Source organism: Rhincodon typus, chromosome 4 (genome assembly GCF_021869965.1).
Source record: "Rhincodon typus isolate 14 chromosome 4, sRhiTyp1.1, whole genome shotgun sequence".
In the NCBI taxonomy this organism is placed as follows: Eukaryota; Metazoa; Chordata; class Chondrichthyes; order Orectolobiformes; family Rhincodontidae; genus Rhincodon; species Rhincodon typus.
In genome coordinates, this window is record NC_063335.1 from 41,513,792 (window position 1) to 41,535,802 (window position 22,011).

The 22,011-nt window shown below is 39.9% G+C and overlaps 1 protein-coding gene across 1 annotated transcript in view; it reads left to right on the forward strand.

Annotated features, from left to right (window-relative positions):
- Nucleotides 1-22,011, forward strand: part of kcng2 (potassium voltage-gated channel, subfamily G, member 2) — a 97,887-nt gene that overhangs the window by 70,231 nt on the left and 5,645 nt on the right. Inside the window, exon 2 of the mRNA XM_020532399.2 lies at nucleotides 8,542-9,361. Coding sequence (XP_020387988.1) covers nucleotides 8,624-9,361 — 738 coding nt within the window. The 5' untranslated portion in view covers nucleotides 8,542-8,623. The remainder of the gene's footprint in view (nucleotides 1-8,541; nucleotides 9,362-22,011) is intronic.

Here is a 22,011-nt window from a genome sequence, read left to right on the forward strand (position 1 = left end):
ATGAACCTTCCTGAAAAGGAGCACCGTGGATCTCCCATCACTCTCCCGCTGGCAAGTGAGACCCTTAATAGTAGAAGAAGATTGTGCCCATAATGTGATGCTCTTTGCATGGATCCTTGCACAAATTTAGCTCTCAAAAAGCCTCATATCAAGTCATATGAAATGGCATTTTCATGTACCAATCATTAAATCTGGTAAATATCATGTGACGTTGGGATGTTCTCTGCCATGGTAACTTAAGGTTTTTCATCCTTTCTGCTTTCTCCTTGTAGGATTAGAACAAAGAAATATCAATTTAAGTTGCAGTCTTCCCTAAGTTAAGTCCAAACCTCCAATCCCCCACAAGGAGGAAGTCCTGCATGAATTAGGGAGTGAGGGGATTGAGAATATTGGAGATGAGTGTAGCAGGGAAGTATGTGCTAGCTGTGACATTAATTATGGGCATTCTGTCCTGTTGCATCCATTATTCGCTTCAGTAAGCCATACGCTTCTGAGAGCAATACTGTCAACTATTCTTCCTGAACCTATTATGACTTTTTCTCATAAACCCACCCCCACCCCCACCCTCACCCCTCCATCCCACCCCTTCACCCAATGGTAGTGAGTAACAGAGATCAAAAACAACCTGTTGTTGAGGAAAAGATACCTCATTAAAATGCTAGACAATTTCTTTCATTCCTCTGTTAGTTTTTTTTTGAAACTGGCACATTGCCATTTAACCTCATTATGGTTTTCAAGCAAAGAATTTATTTTCACATTAATTGCCTGTTAAACATACCCAACAAAGTTAAGTCTAGTGAAAATGCATTTGAGCACCTCTATAATTTTGTTATTTACTAGCAGTCAAACACCCTAGCCCTGAAAGTAAACAACTGGTGGTTTAAAAAATGCCTAATTTGAAATTGTTCTTTCCTACATTTCCTCTCTGTTACTTCTTCTCTTGCCCTTAATCGAATATTTATTTTCTTCTCCATTTCTCTTTCTGTTATCCACTCTAACTTACCATCTTTTCTAAATTCTTAAATTTCATTGGTTAAGAAGAACCAGTGAGCATATAATTTTTGGAGATTGGATTTTGAGATATGTCATATGGGGTTGGTTGCTTTTCTGGAGAGCTTAAAAAGCTAATATCTATGCCAGACAATCCTTCCAGGACAGTGGGCTAATCCAAAATGTATCAGAGTAGGGAACCCTAGAGGGATGATGGAAAATTGTTTAGACTGTGGCTTGCAACAGTGGGGGCTAAACATCTTGGGCCGTAAAGTCATTCTTTGATTTGATTTAAATAAATCAAAGAATGAGTTGGTTTATTTATTTATTGTCATGTGTACTGAAACATAGTGAAAAGCTTTGTTTACGAGCAGTACAGGCAGATCATAGTCAGCAAAGGATGTATAGATGAAAAAGACTTAGAGGCATACAGCTTACATTGCACAGGGCGTGTGCTAGGCGAGGTCAATGTTAGCAAGATCGGTGTTATTTGAGGCTACAGAGTCTATTCATCAGTCTGACAATGACCAGGAAGAAGCTGTTCCTGAACCTGCTGGTGCGTGTGTTCAAGCTTCTGTATCTTCTGCCTGACATAAGGGGCCATAGGAGAGCATTACCGGGATGCGATGGGTCTTTGATGTTTTTGGCCGTCTTTCCGCGGCAGTGAGCCATGTAAATAGAGATGGAAGGTTGGCTTCCGCGATGGTCCGGGCTGTGCACACCACCTTCTGTAGTTTCTTACGGTCCTGAGCAGAGCAGTTGCCATACCAGGCTGTTATGCACCAGAACAGTATGCTTTCAACGGTGCATCTGTAGAAGTTGGTGAGGGACCTTATGGACATACCAAATTTCCTGAGCCGCCTGAGGAAGAAGAGGCATTGTTGTGCCTTCTTGACTGTCCCATCTACATGGGAAGTCCAGGACAGGTCGTCGGTTATTGTTACTCTGGGGAACTTGATGCTCTTCACTCTCTCAACCTCAGTTCTGTTGATGCAGATGGGGATGTGTTCTCTTCCTTTCTTTCTGAAGTCAATGATCAGTTCTTTTGTTTTGCCGATGTTGAGAGACAGATTATTTTCATTGCACCACATCACCAAGCCCTCTATCTCCCTTCTGTATTTTGACTTATCATTGTTAGATATCCATCCCACTACGATGGTGTCGTCAGCAAACTTGTAGATGGCGTTCATACAGAATTTGACAACACAATTGTAGGTGTACAGGGAGTACAGTAGGGGGCTGAGAACGCATCCTTGGGGGGGCTCCAGTGTTGAGTGTTATTGTGGAGGAGGTGCAGTTACCTATCCTCACTTATTGTGGTCTGTGGGTCAGAAAGCTGTGGATCCAGTTGCAGAGGGCAGAGCCATGGCCAAGGTCACACAGTTTTGAGATCAGCCTGGAGGGGATAATGGTGTTGAAGGTGGAGCTGTAGTCAATGAGTAGAAGTCTGACGTAGGTGCCTTTAATGTCCAGATGTTCCAGGGATGAGTGCAGGGCTAGGGATATGGCATCCTCTGTGGACCTGTTATGTCAGTAGGCACATTGTAGGGGATCGAGGCAAGTTGGGAGACTGGAGTTGATGTGGGCCATGACCAGCCTCTTGAAGCACTTCAAGATTATTGAAGTCAGAGCTATTGGGCAGTAATAAGTAAGGCATGTTGTATGTACTTTCTTAGGTACAGGGATGATGGTGGTCTTCTTGAAGCAGGTGGAGACTTCGGCTTGTAGGAGGGAGAGATTGAAGGTGTCGGTGAATACCTCCGCCGGTTGGTCTGCACAGGATCGGAGTGCTTGGCCGGGGACACCGTCTGGGCCCATCGCTTTCCTTGGGTTGACTCCCAGAAAGACTGATCTGACATCTGAAGCAGTGACAGAGGGAACAGGTGTGTCTGGGGCTGTCGGGGCAGGCATGACCACGCCGCTGGTATTCTGTTCAAACTGAGTATAGAAAGCATTGAGCGGGTCAGGGAAGGATGTGTCTTTGTCTGCTATCTTGTACTGCTTCGTTTTCTATCCTGTAATGTCATTTAGGCCTTGCCATAAGCAGCAGGAATCTGTTTGGTAGGTCTGGGCCTCTAACTTGGTCCAGTACTGCCTCTTGGCATTCCTGAAGGCTTTGCAGAGGTCATATCTGGATTTTCTGTATTGGTCCGGGTCACCCAACTTGAATACTGCACATTTGGTCTTCAATAGGGGTAGATTTCCTGATTCAGAATAAATTAAAGATTGATGTTATCTTAGAAAACCCACGGATTAATATTTGGGACATTTTGGAGGCGACCTGACTGGGGTCAGAAGCAAATATAGTTTCTCTCTTAAAAAAGGAGAGAAGAAAAACTCATGGAAAGCACAGTTCCCTCAGTAGAATTGTTCAGTTTTTGTAACTTCCAGAATAGGAGAATGTAACTGGAACTATCCACTTCCCACTGGAAACACATTGGAAGTTGAAATCCTGATCCCCTCTTATCAGGGCACAAAAGAGAACTGAAAATAACTTTCTGATCATCAGTAAATCAAAATTTCCTGTTACTTTTTTGATTATAAACACAAGCACATTCTCACAAAGATACAATTACATTTAGAATTCTTAATAACCTTTGTGTGGTTGATTGATAATTATTTGTGTTTCGAAGCCAACAGTAATACAGTTTTAACGTCACACGGGAGGACCTTATAATGTTTCATTTATAATAGTCCCTGACGAGCATTAGAGATGAGAATAACACCCGAGCAAAATGAAGTTTTTATTTGTGTGGTGTTTAATGATGTAATATATCTTGCTCCAATAATGTTTTCTTAATGCGAAAAATGATTAATGTCTGCAACAGCAACTTGTGTCTATATAGTGTCTTTAACATATCTAAACATCTCAAAGTGCTTCACAGAGGCATAATAATTATATAAGATAATGAAAGTTCAACTAAAGGAGGAAGGATTAGATGGGGTCAATCATAGGAAGGATCTGAAAGAAGAAAAGGGAGATGGAAATGAGTTCAGGAAGAGAATTGGGCTTAGGCAGGTTGAGAGACATCACTACAAATTGTGACATGAAGGGAAGAGAAGGGGTCCACAAAAGACCAGTGTTTAGGCTATTTCTATAAATGTAAGTAATTACAGGCATAGGTTGGGTGAAGATTGTTGAGTGTTTAAAATAATGCAGTGATAAGTACAAGCTTAAGACATTTGGGGATTGGGAATATGCAATTAGATAGACAAGATTAGAACCAAATGAAGATGGCCTAGTTGTGCTATACCAAAGAGAAGAGGTGTTTGAGGAAAATGATGAGGGCGAATGTATGAAAAGCAACGGGGACTCTGAAAATCCTGAGGATGAAAAATGTCCATGTTTACTGCGATGAACGTTATCATTTTTCACTTTGGCCATACTGTGGGAGTACTTATTGCTTAGTTGTAATTGAAAAAATGGAATGTCATTTTGTTTCCTAATTTTTCTCCCTTCCTTATTTGAACCACTGCTGTTAGATAACTTGCTGAAGCTGTCATTATCCATATAAACTCAAACAGAATAATGTAGGATATGTTTCCTGATTTCTGTCTTCTTCACCTTCATTCTCTAGCAAAAACCTTGTCCTAATTCAGAACCTCTTCCTATGACCCACTTATTGATGGAACTGCTTATATAGGCAGCAATTTGTCATACTCCATGGTATTAACATTTATGCTGTTTTTGAGTGTTTCATTAGCATGAAAGTGTTCTTTTGTAGTTGTCAGTGGTCCAAAAGTGCCTTTTTTGATGTTACCATTAGTTCAAAAATAACTTATTTCAATTCCTTTGTGATCAGGCATACCTGAGATTTTGTTTATCAAGCACTTGTGTCGACTTTGCTTTTTTTTTAATCTGTCTATTTCAAGCTTACTCACTCCCTACTGTGGAATATTTTCTCCTGACTTTCTTCCTGAAGATTATGAATGTGTATAATTTTGAACAGTAGCTCATCTACATTGGCAATTCCTAACAAGTGATATTGGTAGCACCACTGTCCATCTCCAACAAGACAGAATCAAATATTTCCTCATGAGGTTTAATGGTATTACCATCACTGAATCTCCCACTATAAACAACCTTGGAGGTTACCATTGATCAGAAATTAAATCGCACTAGCACATAAATAGTGTGGCTACAAGGATAGGTCAGAGGCTGGGAACTTAATTCCTCCTAACTTCCCAGCGCCTGTACACAAGCTACAGGCTGCAAGACACAAGTATGGTGGAAAACTCTACATTTGTCTGGGTGATGTGGTCCCGACAATGCTCAAAATGTTTGACACAATGCAAGTGAAAGCAGCCCACCTGATTGGCAACCCATCCCACTCCTTGAATATTTACTTCCTCTGCTACTGGCGCAAAGTGGTACAGAGCCATAGCAGTAACTCACCAAATCTCCTTCAACAGTCCCATCCAAAACCACACCTCTAGAAAGATAAGGATAGCAGATAGATGGGAACATTACCACCCGCGTGGTCATCCCCAAGCAACTCACCACCCTGACTTGAAACTATATCACGGTTTCTTCACTGTCATTCCTCAAAATCCTCAAATTCCCTCTGCATCAGCACTTGGTGTATATCTGCACCACATGAACTACAGCAGTTCTTCTTCAAGCAAGTTAGGGGTGGGCAATAAATACTGGCCTTACCAGTTAAGCCCACAACTTAAGAACAAAGAATAAAAAAAAACTTCTTGCTTTCTTTGGCTGGAAACCCAGAAATCCCCATGGAGTTTCAGTCTGCCAGGATTCCTTGTGCCATTTCTTTAAACAGGAAAGTCTGTGTTTTTCTTTATATAGAGAATGTGGTGAAATCAGATTTAACTCGACATCAGACAGAATAATGGATATATCTTTAGATGATTTTAGATACAGAGTAAAATGCGCTTCCCTTTTTTTCAGGATGGAGCCCAGAGCCTGTTAAAATCACACTTATAAACATTCTGTAGGCAGCAGATGACCCAGGTTGCTAATAATCTAATTACAATTGTTCACATTATTATCAGGGAATGTTAGCCTGGATAAGGTGTGCTCTGCTAATCCTTAAGAGATTCTACACGTGGAATACATCACAGAATCTTTGCATTAATTCATTGATTTAGTTAAAAGGATATATACAGCATGTATATATTTTGATATCCTTTCTTCATTGTTCTCATCGAATGTTGAGTTTTCAGTTTGTTTCTTGAATTGAAACTTGGGAATATCACTCCTCCCACATATAAACAACACATTGAGATATCTATAACAGATTGTTTCCTCCGAAAGTCTCACAGAATATTGGATAGTAACAAATATACTCATTAAGAAGATAATGTAAGCCGCTGTGAAATGATATTATCCTAATTTTTGTATAAGTATTTGAATTATGAGTAACTCACATATCTTTGATCATTTTTGAATAAAAGACCATTACTCTTACAGTGGATATAAATGCCTGATACTAGCAATAATTTCAGATTAGACTGGAAAGGTAATATACTAAAATAAAAAAGGTGTACTGGTTAGCACTATGGCATACTGTCAATGTATAGCATGTACTGGAGCAAAATGTAATTAAGATCCAGTCTGCTTAGCAAAAACCTGCTTCATTGCATCAAACCTACAGCACGGAAACATATGATCTGAACCATCTAGTCTGTGGTACTGTTTGTACTCCTCAAAAATCTCCTCCCATTCCATCCTCCACATCTCAGTCATGCAGCATATCTTTCTACTCTGTTTTCTTTCATGTATTTTTCTAATTTCCTTTTACAAGCCTGTGAAATATTTGCCTCAATCAGTTCCTGTGGTAACAAGTTCCACATTTTGTCTTATTCAGTCATGAGATGTGGATGTAGCTAGGCTAGCATTTATTGCCCATTCCTAATTGCCCAGAGGTAGTTGAGGGTGACCTACATTTTTGTGGGTCTGAAGTCAGACCAGTTAAGAACAGCAATTTCCTTCCCAGAAGGACATTACAGGCAGCCCCTGGGTTGTAAAAGGGTTCTGTTCCTGAGTCCGTTCTAAAGTTGATTTGTTTGCAAGGCGGAACACAATGCGGGACAATATAAAGCAGCTGTTTATAAGTACAGGAAATATTCATATGTCAAATTTTTAAAATTACACCCTGCATGGGATTGTGTTTGTAAGTAAGAAACGTGTATACTGGGGACACTTCAGTAGTGACTAGGTGAGTTTTCCTGACACAAAAATAGAAATTGCTGGAAAAGCTCAGCAGATCTGACAGCAGCTGTGGAAAGAAATCAGAGTTAATGTTTCAGGTCCAGGGATTCTTCTTCAGAATGTTCTGTTTTTGTTTCTGATTTCCAGCATCTGCATTGATTTTGGTTTTTTTATTGGGTTTTTCTGACAATTGGCAATGGATTCATCATCATCATTAACTCTTAAATGCAGATTTGTAATGAATTCAAATTTCACCATCTGCCATGGCAGGATTTCAACTCCCATCCTCGGAACATTACATGGATCTCTGGCCTAATAGTTTAGTGACAATACCACGAGGCCATCACTTCCCACTAATTCTAATCACTGAGGAATGAAATGTCTCAGATTCAACTCATAGATGATAGTAGGGGCCATAGCTACAAGATAACGACTAAGTGGAAATATTCACTCTTGTGGCTACCTTGTCCCACCCATTTGTAATTTGAAAAATCTCTATCAGGTATCCTCTAAGCCTTCCCTTTTCTAAAATATGAATGCTGAACCTTTTTTAAAATTATTTCCAATGGCTATGATCTGCCAGTTCTCAATTTACTTTCTCAAGTGCTTTATGTCCTCTTTATAATATGAAGAGCAGAACTGTGCACTGCTCCCCATTTGTGGCCTGACGAGTGCCCTATACACTGTCCAACTACTTTGAATTCTCTGGAGCTGGGCCAGTTGGTTTAGCTCATTTGGTTGGACAGCTGGAGTGATAGCAACAGCATGGATTCAATTCCCACACTGGCTGATGTTACAATGAAGAATATATCTTCTCAACCTCTCTGCTCACCTGAGGCATGGTGAGCCTCAGTGTAAACTACCACCAGTTACCTCTCTGTAATGAGAAAGCAGCCCTATGGTCTGCTAAGTCTATGGCAATGTTTTTCTTTTGAATTCTATCATCCTAGAAATAAATTGCAGTGATTCATTAGCATTTATAATTGCCTCGCTAACCTGCTGTGTTTTACATTATTTGTTCACCTTTTACCCTGAAACTGTCTGTTTTTCAACATTATTGAAGGTGCGGATGATGTTTCCAATTTCCCTACCAAAGTACATTAAGCCAAAGTGCAGGTATAGCTGTACCGCCATAATAATGTATTATTTTCATACCAGGTTGCTTTTAAAAGGACACCAAAAAACAATCTTAAGAAATCAAAGAACAGGAAAGATACTTTAGCAAGGAGAGAGTACACACTAATACTGTTTGATCTTTTCTGGTATCCGATGTGACAGATACAGCCTCCCACCTTTAGCATTGCCCATTGTTGAGGCTGACTACTCAGTTTTAAGGTGATTGTATTGACAGTTTTTCAATTGATCTTTTCTCTTGACAGTTGCAACAATTTTATTTCACTGGATCATTCTCCATGAAGTAAAACAAGCGAGTGGCCCTGCAAAGCTATAGATGAAGTTACAATGGCTCTGCTGGCTGAGGGCAGATTGGAGCGAGAGCACATGACCTTCACTTGCACCACTGGAGGCAAGGAGACCCACACCAACAAAGGGATTTATTACCAAAAAGTCAAACTGCTTCAACCAGATGAAGATGTCTGCTGTGTCCCCCAAATCAATGAGAGAATTCGGTATGCGATCATTAATGTTGGAGGCATTAAATATAAGATGCCATGGATTATACTTGACCAGATCCCATTAACACGTCTAGGCAAACTCAAAGCATGTAGCGGCTATGATGAAATTATGGACATCTGTGATGACTACGATGTAACCCGCAATGAGTTTTTCTTTGACCGCAATCCTTGTGCCTTCAGAACTATTATGACTTTCCTGACGGCTGGAAAACTAAGACTCCTCAGAGAAATGTGTGCTCTCTCCTTTCAAGAGGAGTTAATTTACTGGGGCATTGAGGATGAAAACCTGGAATGGTGTTGTCGCCGTAAACTGTATCAGAAAGTTGAGGATCTAGAGGAACTGAAGATGGATTATGAAGTGTTACTTACTGAAGAATCACAGGGTGCCTTTGATGACACGACTCGCTTGGGTCACTGCATGAAGAACCTCAGGGACATGGTGGAAAATCCTGATTCAGGGATCCCAGGAAAGATGTTTGCTTGCCTTTCTGTTATTTTTGTGACAATCACTACAGTAAGTCTCTGCATCAGTACCATGCCTGATCTGAGAGAAGAGGAGGAGCGGGTGAGTTAAAATTTGGCTTCAACCTATTTTATCTGCGCTGTAAGCTTACAATTTTAGCTTGCTTGGTATTTGATAAATGTTTCAAATAATTCTATGTGCAAAGTTCAATAATTTTGTTGATAAAAAGATCATCTCTACCTGTTCTGGATTATTTATTGACTTTCATCATTGACTCCATTGGCAGTTCAATTGACTGTGATCTATCACAGATTGTTACAGTGCATAGGCAGACCATTTGGCCCATCATTTCTGCACTGGCTTTCTGAACATTTTACCTTAGTGTTTAATCTCCTGCCTTTTCCCTGTAACTTGGCACATTGTTTCCATTTAAATAACAATCCAATACCCTCTTAATGCCTCAATTGATCCTGCCTCCTTCAGAAAAGTGCATTCCATACCTTAACTCACAGTTTGAAAAGGTTGTTTTCTCTCATACCCACAACTCCCTTTCCTGCCTCTGTGCTGCCAGATCTACTGAGTTTCTCTGGTGCTTTCTGTTTTTATTTCAGATTTTCAGCGTCTGAAATGGTTTGTTTCTCTTTCAACTTCGGTACTTTTGGCCTTCCGTGTAGAACTCCCTTGATCTTAGAAACAGATCATCTAATTCAATCCACATTTGCATCACTTACATCTTAGAGGTCTTTTAAAAGTAATAGACTCAATTGACTGCTGTAGCTCTGTTGAAGACTTGTGTCTGGTCTGGACATGAGGAGTGGGGCCATGATACTTTCTAGACCTGGACTCATAGTCAAGTGATGCAAGTTGGAAATTTCTATCTACCTAGCACACTAATCAGTCTGAAGCAATGAGGGGTCCGGAATTAATCAGAAAGGTCCTATAGCCAATTAGCAAAATCTTTCTACAGTCAATTTAATGTCAAGGATTAGTGCAGAAGTGTTTTGATATTTGAGAATGGTAGTGATTTTAATTACTGTAAATGCTCAGATCTGATAAGCATTTTGCAGTTATCTGTTTAATATTCAAAAGATTTGCCTGTGGGTTTATATTTCGAGCTGTACTTTGGTAGAGCCTTTATTCTGTTACCTACTGAAGACAGGCAGATCACAGTGCAATGCTGTAATGTATTCTGGCAAATCATAGTGTAATGATAATAAGTTGCATCTATCTCGTATCATTAACATAATATTATGTTCCAAAGAGATTAACAGGACTAATTTCAAAGACAACAATTGACAACGAGCTACAAAAAGGAAATATTTGGATACATTAGGAAATATCACTGAAGTTTACAAATGGAATTCCAAACCGTAAGGCCTTGTCGGTTGGAAGCACAACCACCAAGAGTGGAAGTTTGGAAAAGCACAAGAAACCAGAATTTGAAGAGCAGGGAGATCTAGAAATCCTGGTTAAGGAGTGATTAGGACATGGAGTGTTCTGAAAGTAATGATTAAGGTTCTAGTTTCCCAGGCTTCCTACATATAAATGACAGTGGCCAGGTAGGGTACACACTTGATCAGATATGTGTGATATACCTTTAAGGGGCATGTTCATGATGTCATCACCATATCATGGCATGTAACCTAATGACATGAAGCTCTCAGTCTCCATCTCACTAAGCTACGTTTTATTGTAATGTGACCACTGAGGGAAGTGTGATATGGTACATCTAAATTGCATTAAGCCCAGATACAGAAAACCACATATTTCTAGTAGATATATGTAAATACCAGAGGCTGGAATAAAAGTTTACATTTTACATTATGTGACCTATGGTCTCATATTTATGTTTTAGGAGTTAACGTAGGTATCACAGCGTGTTAATGGCAGATCATCAATACATCTCAGCACATCTATGGAATGGATATACAAAACCCAATACAAACATCCGACTAAAAAAACCCAGAAGAATCTCAGATAAATTCAGAAAATACATGGCTTTCCTAGTTTTTGTTCTCCAACTTTGGTCATTTCACACTATTATTAGAGATTCCATTTTCTAGCATGGACTCATTTCATTGCTGTGTGACTTGAGGAAGCTTAAGCTCATTTGTGGAAAAAAAGGAGGATTTTGTAGGATAACTGATTCAATATTCTACCTGAACCATTTTGCACAACTTTCTTACAAAGCATGTTTCAGAAATATTTGAGTATCTTCAGGAAATACACTCACGAGTCTCAGCTCCTTTCTGAGATTAGTTTAGTTGATTTAAATTGACTGCAGCTGTGGAATCAATTCAATACATTTAAACCTTAGAATTACTGAGTGTCTTTTGATTTAATTAAAGATCCCCATCAGTGCGACATAATCTGTAAAAACAATCCAAGCAAAATTCCAGGGGTACCAATGCTCCATGGGTATAGAAAACATACTTTGCTAATGTGCTATTTAAATCCCCAAAGTTCAATGAAATATTTTTCTTAACGATATGCATAGAACAAAATACATTTCCAGAACGTGTTGTATCTCTATTCATCTTTGGGAAACTAGTATCCATAAATGCTTTTGGGCATTGATTGCATTCAACATGAGGGGAACCAATTGCTGTTTTGTTGCTGCTTTTGGTAAAAGTAACAGGGAAGAAAATTACTATTTCGTAGGAGGACAAAAACAGGCAAATAATTGCTTTGATACTGAACTGGTGACACTGCAATAAGAACTTTAATTTAAAAAAAATTCATGTTGAAAGAACACAGCACATTTCCAAGTGGTGGCAGTGTGAGATTCGGTTCTCCAATGCTTACTACCCTCTATTCTTATTGCTGATAGAGATCACAACAGTTGTAGGAGCAGCTATCAAAGGACCCTGAGTAAGATGCTGCAATGCATCTTGTAGATGGTGCACACTACAGTCACAATTCACCAATGTTGGTGAATCAACAATCAAGGGAACTGTTTTGCCCTGGATAGTATTAAACTACTCAAGTGATTTTTTGGAGCTGCCCTCATCCAGGCAAGCAGAGAGTATCCCATCACATTCCTGCTTTTAGATGTAAAAGTTTGGGGAGTCAGGAGGTGAGTTATCTGTTACAGAAATACTATAGGACCTGCTATGGACATAATAATTATATGGCTAATTCAGTTAAGTCTCTAGTCCGTGGTAAATGCCAGGATATTAGTAGTAGAATCAACACTGGTAACACTATTGAAAATCATGTGGGGGTTGTTGGAGATGGTTATCTTCATCCCTTGAATATGACATTCCACTTCGCACTTCAAGGCTAAATGTTGTCCGAATCTTTCTGCATATGAATATATGAGTATGTGAAGAGCTGTGAGTGGAATTAAACACTTAAATGCAATCAATGTACATTCCACTTCTGACCTTATTAAGGAGGAAAGGTCAGAGATGAAGAAGCTGAGGATGGGTGGGACTAGGATGTTGCCCCCAGGAAATCCTGCAGCAATATCTTAGGTTCTGCATTCCAACAGCCATTGTCTTTTGCACTAGATATGTCTCCAGTCAGTGTAGAATTCTCTCCCTGATTCCCAATGACTTCAATTTTGTACAGGTCATTGACATCAAGGACAATCACTTTTAACTCGTGCCTGGAGTTTAGCTCTTATGTCCAGGTTTACAGCAAGACAGGGTCGGGTTGTTTCTAGTGAAATCCAAACTGAGATTTGAGAGAAGATGTTTGTTGAGTAAATTCTCCTCAAAAGCACTGATGGCAACATTTCTAACATCTTCAGAGTAGCTTGACAGGGTGGTAATTGGCTTACTTTGTGTGGAACACAAGTTTCCAGTACCACAGTTGAATGGTTATCAAGGTCAAATAATTTGCTGTACGACATGGAAAGACTTGAGACAGCAAGAACTGCAGATGCTGGAGTCAGAGACAATACAGTGTGGAACTGGAGGAACAAGCAGGCCAGGCAGCATCAGAGGTGCAGGAAAGTTGATGTTTTGAGTCAGGACCCTTCTTCAGAAATGGGGAGGGGGGAGGGAAATGGGAAATAAATAAAGAGAGGAGGGGTGGGGCTGGGGAAGGTAGAATGGATGGTGATAGGTGAGTACAGGTAGGCAGTGGTGGGGATTGGTCAGTGGGATGAGAGGGGCGGATAGGTAGGAGTGAAGATGGACAGGTTGTATCAAGTAAAGGAGGTAGGGGTAGAGATGGAGGCTTGGAGGGCAACATTCTGTGAAGGAGAGGCATTACAATGAGGCCAAGATGAATCAATCATTTGGTATTTCTGACTAAAGATCTTTGTAAATACTTCATTGTGATTTGGATATGAAGAGTGCTTGGCTTACCTTACCTTGCCTCTCTAGAATAATGTTTTTGAGAAGATGAACAAGAGATTAAGCAATCTACTTTGCCCTGTTACAATGCAGTGGTGACTGGAGTGGAATTTTCTGCTAATAGGAGGCTGCTATCAGTTCAAGAAGACATTCTGCCTACCACATAATTGAGCAATGTCGTGCATGACCACAACCTATAGCCTCAAGGCTTGACATATTCCTCACTCTACAATTACCATCAAGTCTGGGACCAACTCTGTCTGAATGGGGAATGCTAGATAGCATGCCAGGAAAAGTAACATGTATGCCTAAAACTCGGATGGTAACCCAATGAAGTGATAATGCAGGACCGCATGCATACAAAATAGTGGATACAGCACATGACGATCAAAACTAAATAATCCCACAACCAACGGAGCAGAATAAAAGCTTTGCAGCCCTGCTACATCCATTCATGAATGGTGATGGACAATCAAAGAAGTAATGTGAAAAGGCCACTCAGCCCATTGTGTCTGCACCAGCTCTCTGATGGAGTCATAAACCAGTAACAGTTCATGCTTTTTTTCCCATAGACCTGAAGAGAGTTACTTTTCTGATAATAATCCAAATCTTTCTTGGATGTCTTTATTGAACCTCTGCTTCAATCACACACTTGGACAGCACCTTCCATAGCTTAACGACTTACTGTGTGAGAAAGATTTTCCTCATATTGCTATTGCTGCTTTTGCCAATTACTTTAAATTTGGAATCTTTTGTTCTCAATCCTTCTAACAATGGAAACTTTTCTTTTCTCCTACATCCTCTGTCCAAATCCCTCGTGAATTGGAGTATCATTATTAAATTTCCTGTGAACCTTGTCTTCTTCAAGGAAAGCATTCCCAACTTCTTCAACATATGCTTCTGAAGTTCCTCACGCTCAGAACCATTCTCATGAAACTTTTCTGCACTCTAACTAATGCCTTCAGATCCTTCTAAAACACAAGTTTAATGTAAATTTCTTACGTTGTACTCTATGCTCATATTCAGAATGTTTGAGGTGCTGTATGCTTTATCAACTACTCTCACAACCTGAATAATTTATGCACATGTACACCCAAGTTCCTCTACTCTCGCACCCCTTTAGAATTGTGCCCTCTATTTTAAATTGCTTCTACGGTCTTCCAACCACAAATGAACCACAAACTTTATACTTCTTTCCGTGAATTTCCTCTATCAACTGCCTATCCACTTCATCAACTGATGTCCTTTTGAAGTTCAACAACACCCTCATCCCGGTTCATAATGCTTCCACGTCTGTATCGTCCACAAATTTTGAAACTATGCCTTGTACACTAAGCTCTAGGTTGTTAATATATTTCAGGAAAAGCAAGGGTTCCAACTAGTGTTCCCTTTTTCTTCTTTTGTGTGGACCTCAAGGTCCGTGTGCAGCAGTAACAACTTCCAGAACTGAAATTCTATACTGAGAACAGCATTGTCACGCCAACAGCATTAGCCCTCACAGCACTGTGAGTGCGTGCAACCATGCAAATGAGAGGAATGTTGGACTCAATACCAACCGTGGGAACTCCATTGCAACCTTTCTCCAATCCTAAAGAAAACCTATTAACTATTACACCATTTCCTGTCACTCACCCCATTTTATATCTATGTTGCTACTGTCCATTTTTATTTCATGAGTTTAACTTTGTTCACAAGTTGCATGTATGGACTTCATCAAATGCCTGGTTTGTCCTCTTGTTAGTTCTCCCTCAACTTGTTTCAGACTTATTCTGGCAGTTCTATCCTTTACAACTCAATCAGTTGATCAAACACAGCATTACTAAGCTATTGTTGATGATGGACCTTACATAGAGTACATGCTGTGTCCTTGCTATGCTCAGTTCCCCTTCTGAATGGTGTTCAACATGGAGGAGCATGGATTCATCAGCCAAGTGAGAATGGTAGACAGTAATCAGCAGATAGTTCCTTTGTCCATATATGACCTAATGTTGTGACATCTCATGAGGCCCAGAGACAAATGTTGAGGACTCCCAGAGTCATATCTTACTGACTTCACACCACTACACCGCTACCTCTGGTGAGGCAATCCTGTCCATTTGTTGGAGTATAGCCAAGGAAAGTGATAGGTGTTTGGAACATTGGGTGTAGGGAATGGCTTTGTAAGTATGTCTATCAGGCACGTGCTCAACTATCTGGGTGTTCCTCCATCTTTGGCATAAACTATAGATATTAATGAGGAAAACTTTTTGGATTACATCAGACTGATTTGTGCCATTGTCATGCCTGAATCGGTGCTACTCTGTAATGTTTTGACTTAAGTTTAAATAGTGCTTTGAGATACTGAAATATCCCACAGCACTTCACAGGAATATTATCAAACAAACTTTGACATTGAACCACAGAGGGACAGGTGGTCAAAAGCTTTTTGAAGAGTGATCAGTTTAGAGAAGCAACTTTAAAGAAGTGAGAGAGGTAAACAGTTGAAAATGTTTAGTGAGTGAGTTCCAGAGCTTAGGAGTTAAGCAGCGGGAAGTACAGATGTCAATGCAAAAGCAAAGATAATCAGGAACAACACAAGGCCAAAACTGGAGATGTACAAAGACCTCAGAGAGTTGCAAAGCTTAAGAAGACTAGAAATTCAATAGGATAAGGCTATGGCAGGATTTGAAAACAGCATGGGAATCTTTGTGAGCTCGATATGGCCAGCAGAGTTTTGGATGAGCTGAAGTTTAGGGAGAGAGGCTGACAAGGGGAGCTTAAGTCAAGCCCAGAAGTAACAAAGGCATGGAGGAAGGTTTCAGGAGCAGATGAACCAAGGCAGTGGTTGGTGACAGACAATATTGGACAGTGCTGAAAGGTCAGCAGGAATAGCGGGGGTGGAAAAACGAGTTTGCCAAGGGGAATACCATCTGCCTGCAACCATTTAGCAGCCAATTTTCTGCACTGTCAGGAGCAGGAAGTCTCCAGGACTTTGAAGCACAGGTATGTCAAGTTCTATCAGGTTTTGTCTAACTTTGATGACAGTCTGGTTGGGTGGCAGAACCTAGTAAGGGGGCATTGGAGATCAGTTTCAGAGCCCATTCAGGGTACAGGACAACTTGGGAGGATATAAAAGTAAGTGGAAAAGGAATTGCCTGCATGTTGGCATGCGGTGTGTGTATAGTGACTCTTCCTGATTATAAAGTATTGAAGTATTCATCCTTTTAACAAAAACAAAGTTGCTGGAAAAGCTCAGCAGGTCTGGTAGCATCTGTGAAGGAGAAAACAGAGTCTGCAGTTCTTTTGGTTTTTATTCATCCTTTTAAACTCAGTTATGATATACAAATATTTTCCACAGGACTAAACAAATCTGTGTCGTGAAATACAGAGTTTGGAGATGATATTAATTTTTATCGATTACTTGACACGCGTGGATCTTAAAATTATGATTATCACTAACCATATATGAAGATTATGTCTTGTGATGCCTATCAAGGATTAACCTGTTTGGTGGTGAAATTCAGATGGTTAATCTACAAAAAGAAGCTCGATTTCTTTTTGTATGAAATTATTGCCTCACGACAGATCCTTGAAATTTAAATAATTGACTGTTCTCATTACCGACAGAAGGTGGTTTAAAGCCTACCGATGCCACAGCTTGCCCTCACAAAAAATGCATTTTGATTAGACTGACCCCGTGCTAAAGATGGGATAAATAAGATTGCTAATTATCTGAACCTCTTTTGCAGTTACATGGTAGAAAATCATTCCCAGTCAATCAGCTTTAACAAGCATGGCTCTGTTTTCGAATACTGATTATTTGAATGTTATTTTTAAACCCGTCATGATAGTACATGAAAGCAAAAATCACAGCACAGCTCCCTGCTTTATAGTTTTTAGAGATAGGATTTCTTTTTAATTCAAAGATGTTGTGATCTGGAATGCATCGCCTGAAAGGGAAACACAAGCAGATGCAATGGGCTGTAATCCATTAGTCCACCAGTCAGCAAATGAGCAAGGGACCTCTATCTCATCCAGAGGGTAGATACACTGGTATGAAATCTGGCCGCCCCAGGATTAAGGACTTTGGAAGAAGACCCAGCTGCTGAGATCTACCAGCACATTTGAGGTGCACCTCTTCAGCACTCATCATGACCACTGAGAGTGGTGTCAGTTTCTGGTAATGTGAGGGACCAAGCAGTGAAGGTGAGTGGGTGGGAATCACTAGAGAGAGAGATGCAGATTGGGGGAGCAGAGGCAAAGGCAGTGAGCAAATGGCTTTCACTGTGCCATCCCTTCCTGACGCCAGGTCCCTCAAGTGCTTGATAATAAGGGGCACCCATTACCTCCCTACCCCACGTGACCCCAAACTTAACTAGTCCCACCTTCCTGCTCTTGGCCCATATCCCTCCAAACCTTTCTTATTCATATATCCATCCAAAGTTGTAGAGGTTGTAATTGTATCTGCATCCATCACTTCATCAGGAAGTTCATTCCATACGCGAACCACCCTCTGTGTAAAAAAATTGCCTCTTATGTCTTTTTTTAAATCTCTCTCCTCTCACCTTAAAAATATATCCCCTAGTCTTGAAATTCCCCATCTTAGGGAAAAGACAACTACCATCAACTCTATCTTTACCTCTCTTTATTTTATAAACTTCTTTCAGGTCACCTCTCAACCTCCTATGCTCCAGTGAAAAAAAGTCCTGACCTATCCAGCCTTTCCTTACAACTCAAACCTTTCTTTGATTATGGGTCTGATATACCAGTATCATGTTGAACACCTAGCCAGTTTAATACTCTGTTAATTTTACCTTTTTTTGTAATCTTAAATAAATTCAGCCAGGTCTTTTCTATAGCTATAGTTTCTGCACTTGGTGTATAATTAATGAGTGTTAACTTAAATTCTATGATGCAAGTTAAATAATTTGAATTGTCAAGTCATCTTCTTATAGGAAAATACAGTAATTCTATTCTCAGATTAAAATCTTATTTTTGTTAGGCCATCAAAAATAAAGGATATATAGTCTATGTTCAATCCAGTGTTACATTTAAAGTGAAATCTTGCTGAGTGTAAAAATAGTGACATTGTTCTAACCGTTTGCAAACTGGTTAGTGACATAAGTGAAATGAATATTTAATTACGCTCATTAAGACTGGTCCAGTGAAAGAATAAGTTCCAGAAATGGCCCTGCTTTGAAAATAGGCACTTATTGACTAGATATGTCAGTATCCTGGTTGGACAAATCCTATGTGATCTGCATAAGAATATTCCATTTTTAAAAAACGGAAGACCTAGCTTGTATACTGTTAAATAGATATGTTCCTGTGGATGGCTACCTTGCATATTTTTCTCATATTTATTGGTTTGGGTATCTTCTATTACTATAAGAAAAACAGTATTTTGGTGCAGTGTGGCACCAAGAAGCCACAGTAAGACTGAAATCAATGCAGATCAAGGAATGACAGTGTTCAGTGGCTGGAGTCATATTTAGCTCAAAGGAAGATAGTTGTGATTGTTTGAGGCAAATCATTTCAGCCCCAGCCTAACACTGCCAGAGTTTCTTAGCATAAATGTTTTAATCAATTTGTCCAGACATGCATCTCCAAAGCAGATGGGACTTGACTCAAAGGGAAAGACACTACCAATGTACCACAGGACCCCCCAGTTTCCCAGCAAAGTGTCTGATACCCGACTATCAAGTGTTGCTTTATCAATGACCTTCCCGTATCATAAAGCCAGAAGTGGAGATGTTTGCTAATAACGGCAGAGTATCTTATTCCATTTGCAATTTCTGACATATGGAAACAATTCTCACATGCAGAAAGACCTAGAAAACATCAAGCCTTAGGCTACAGTTTTAACTCATATTTGAGCACATAGGTTTCAGGCATTGACTTTCTTCAACAAGAGAGAAAGTCTGCGCACATTTTCCCTAACGTTCTTGCACTTTCCTCTTTGGTTGAGTATAGTAGCCTCCCATATTCAATTTCAAGCTGTCTAGCGTAATCATTTATGTTGTCTTTGTCAACAAAATTAACATTGCTAAGCCCTCTACACCATGGACCGTTTTGTAATTACCATTTATCAGAAACTTAACTGGGCCAGCCACATACATACTGTGGTTGAAAGTTCAGAGGCTGGGCAGTTTTGGTGAGTGATTCAACTCCTGACTCTCCAGAGCCAGTTCGCTGTCTACAAGGCACAATTCAAGAGTGTGATGGATAAATGCCTCGAAACTGCTGGTAGCTATAGCTTAAAGTGCTTCCAGCAGATCAGAAAAAAAAGGTATATAACAAAGGAAAATTAGAATTACACACCAAATATAAGTTGGATGTCTAAATAGAGAAAATAAATTCCATACAAAAGCTCATGCAAATGAAAGAACTGCAAGAGGTTTCAATGCTCAGATACTAAAATTAACGAAAGAAGTCATGAGTGATTAAAAATTAATATAGCCATAAGGGCAATGAATGAGGCCATTCTATTTTGCATTGAGGGAATGCAATGGAAGTTCAGCAGATGACTCCCTAGGATGGCCAAAATTGTCTCATGAGAAGATAATGGTGAAACTAGGCCTGTATTGTTTAAAGTTTGAAAGAATAAGAGGTGAGACCATTGAAAGTTACAAAATTCTTCCAGGCTGTGACTGGGTGTAGATAAATGCATCCCCTGCTTGGGAAATCTAAACCAAAGGAACATAATTTCTGGGTAAGGAGTAAGCCATTTAAGGCTAAGATGAAGAGGAAACTCTTCACTCACAGAACAATAATTCTTTGGAATTCTCTAAGCCCAGAGAGTTGTGGAAGCTTAATCATTGAGCATATTCAAGACAGAAACCCATGGAGGTTTAAGGAAGGAATTCCACATGTGTACATACGAATTAGAAGTATGAGTAGATTATTCAGCCTCTAGAGTCTAGCCCATCGTTCAATAAAATCATAGTCTGTTTGCATTTTGAACTGACTCTCCTATCTGATCCGATGATTCCTTTGCCACCAGGAATCTAAGTCCACCTTAAAAATATTCAATTACCTCTGAGGCAGAGTTCCAACATCTCACAGTCTCTTGGGAGAAAAATATTCTCCTCGTTTCTGTTCCGAAATGGAAACCCCTAATTTTAAAAGAGTGTCCCCTACTTCTAGACTGACCACAAAAGGAAACATCCTGTCCACATTCACCTTGACAAGACATTTCAGGAGTCACCCCTCACTCTTCTAAACCAATGAAAACAGCTGAGGTATCAATGTAGACAGCCACCTCTGAACCATCTCTCCAATGCATTTATATCCATCTGTAAACAATAGAGACAAAAACTATTTAAGACCTGGTCTCACCAATGCCCTTTAAAACTGAGGCAATAACATGCTTACTTTTACTTTTAATTCCTCTTGTATTAAAGATAGCATTCCATTAGCCTTCTTAATTATTTGCTATACTTGCAAACCAACATTTTGTGACACACCTAGATTCCCCTGCACCTTGGAATTCTGTCATTCTCCATTTTGGAAATACTCTGCTTTTTAAGCCTTCCTCATGAAGTGAACAGCTTCACGTTTTTCCACATTATACTCTGTCATTGCCAGATTTTTACTCACTCGCTCAAATCGATCTCTATCTATCCATGTTCATTACCCACCCACACCCCCAGCTCTTACCCTGTGTGGGTTGCTCCCAGCACAACCGATCCATTTTCGACTATTCACTGTTTCCATTAGCACCCATTCAGCAATTACGTCTTCCCTGGCTCAATATCAGCAATCGCTTTGCCTGCTTCCCTTTTTTACCCCTCTCTCTTTCAGTACCATTTCCATGTATTCTACAAAATCCTCTCCCCACAACCCCAACCCCAACCATTGTCAGTACAAATACCAGCTTTTTTAACCAGCTGCTTGCAGTTCTGATGAAGCACCAAAAGACTTGAAACTCTGTTTTCTCTCCATAGATGTTGCCTGACCTGCTGAATTTCTCTAGCACTTTCTGTCTTTATATCCATCTGCAACCTCATATCCTCTTCACAGCATACTTTGCTTCCTATTTTTGTGTCAGTTGCAAATATCAGCTACCATGACTTCAATCCCCTCGAATAAGTCATTGTTATGAATTGTAAAATGTAGAGGCCCAGCACAGACTCATGCAGGACTCCGCTGGTCACATCCTGCCAATCAGATGACTCATTTATACTCTTTTCTGCCAGCCATCCACTCTTCTACACATACTAAGATGTTGCCCCCTGCAGTACAAACTCCTACTATGCAGCACTTTGTCAAAAGCTTTTTGAAAAACCAGGTACAGTAGATCAACAGGCTGCCCTTTATCCACATTGCATCTTACTCCTTCAAAGAACTCCCATAAATTAGTTAAACATGATTTTCCTTTCACAAAACTACATTGACATGTCCCAATTTTGTTTTGCAATAAAAGGTATACATCCAGAAATGCTCTTACACACAACTCAGTATTGTTTT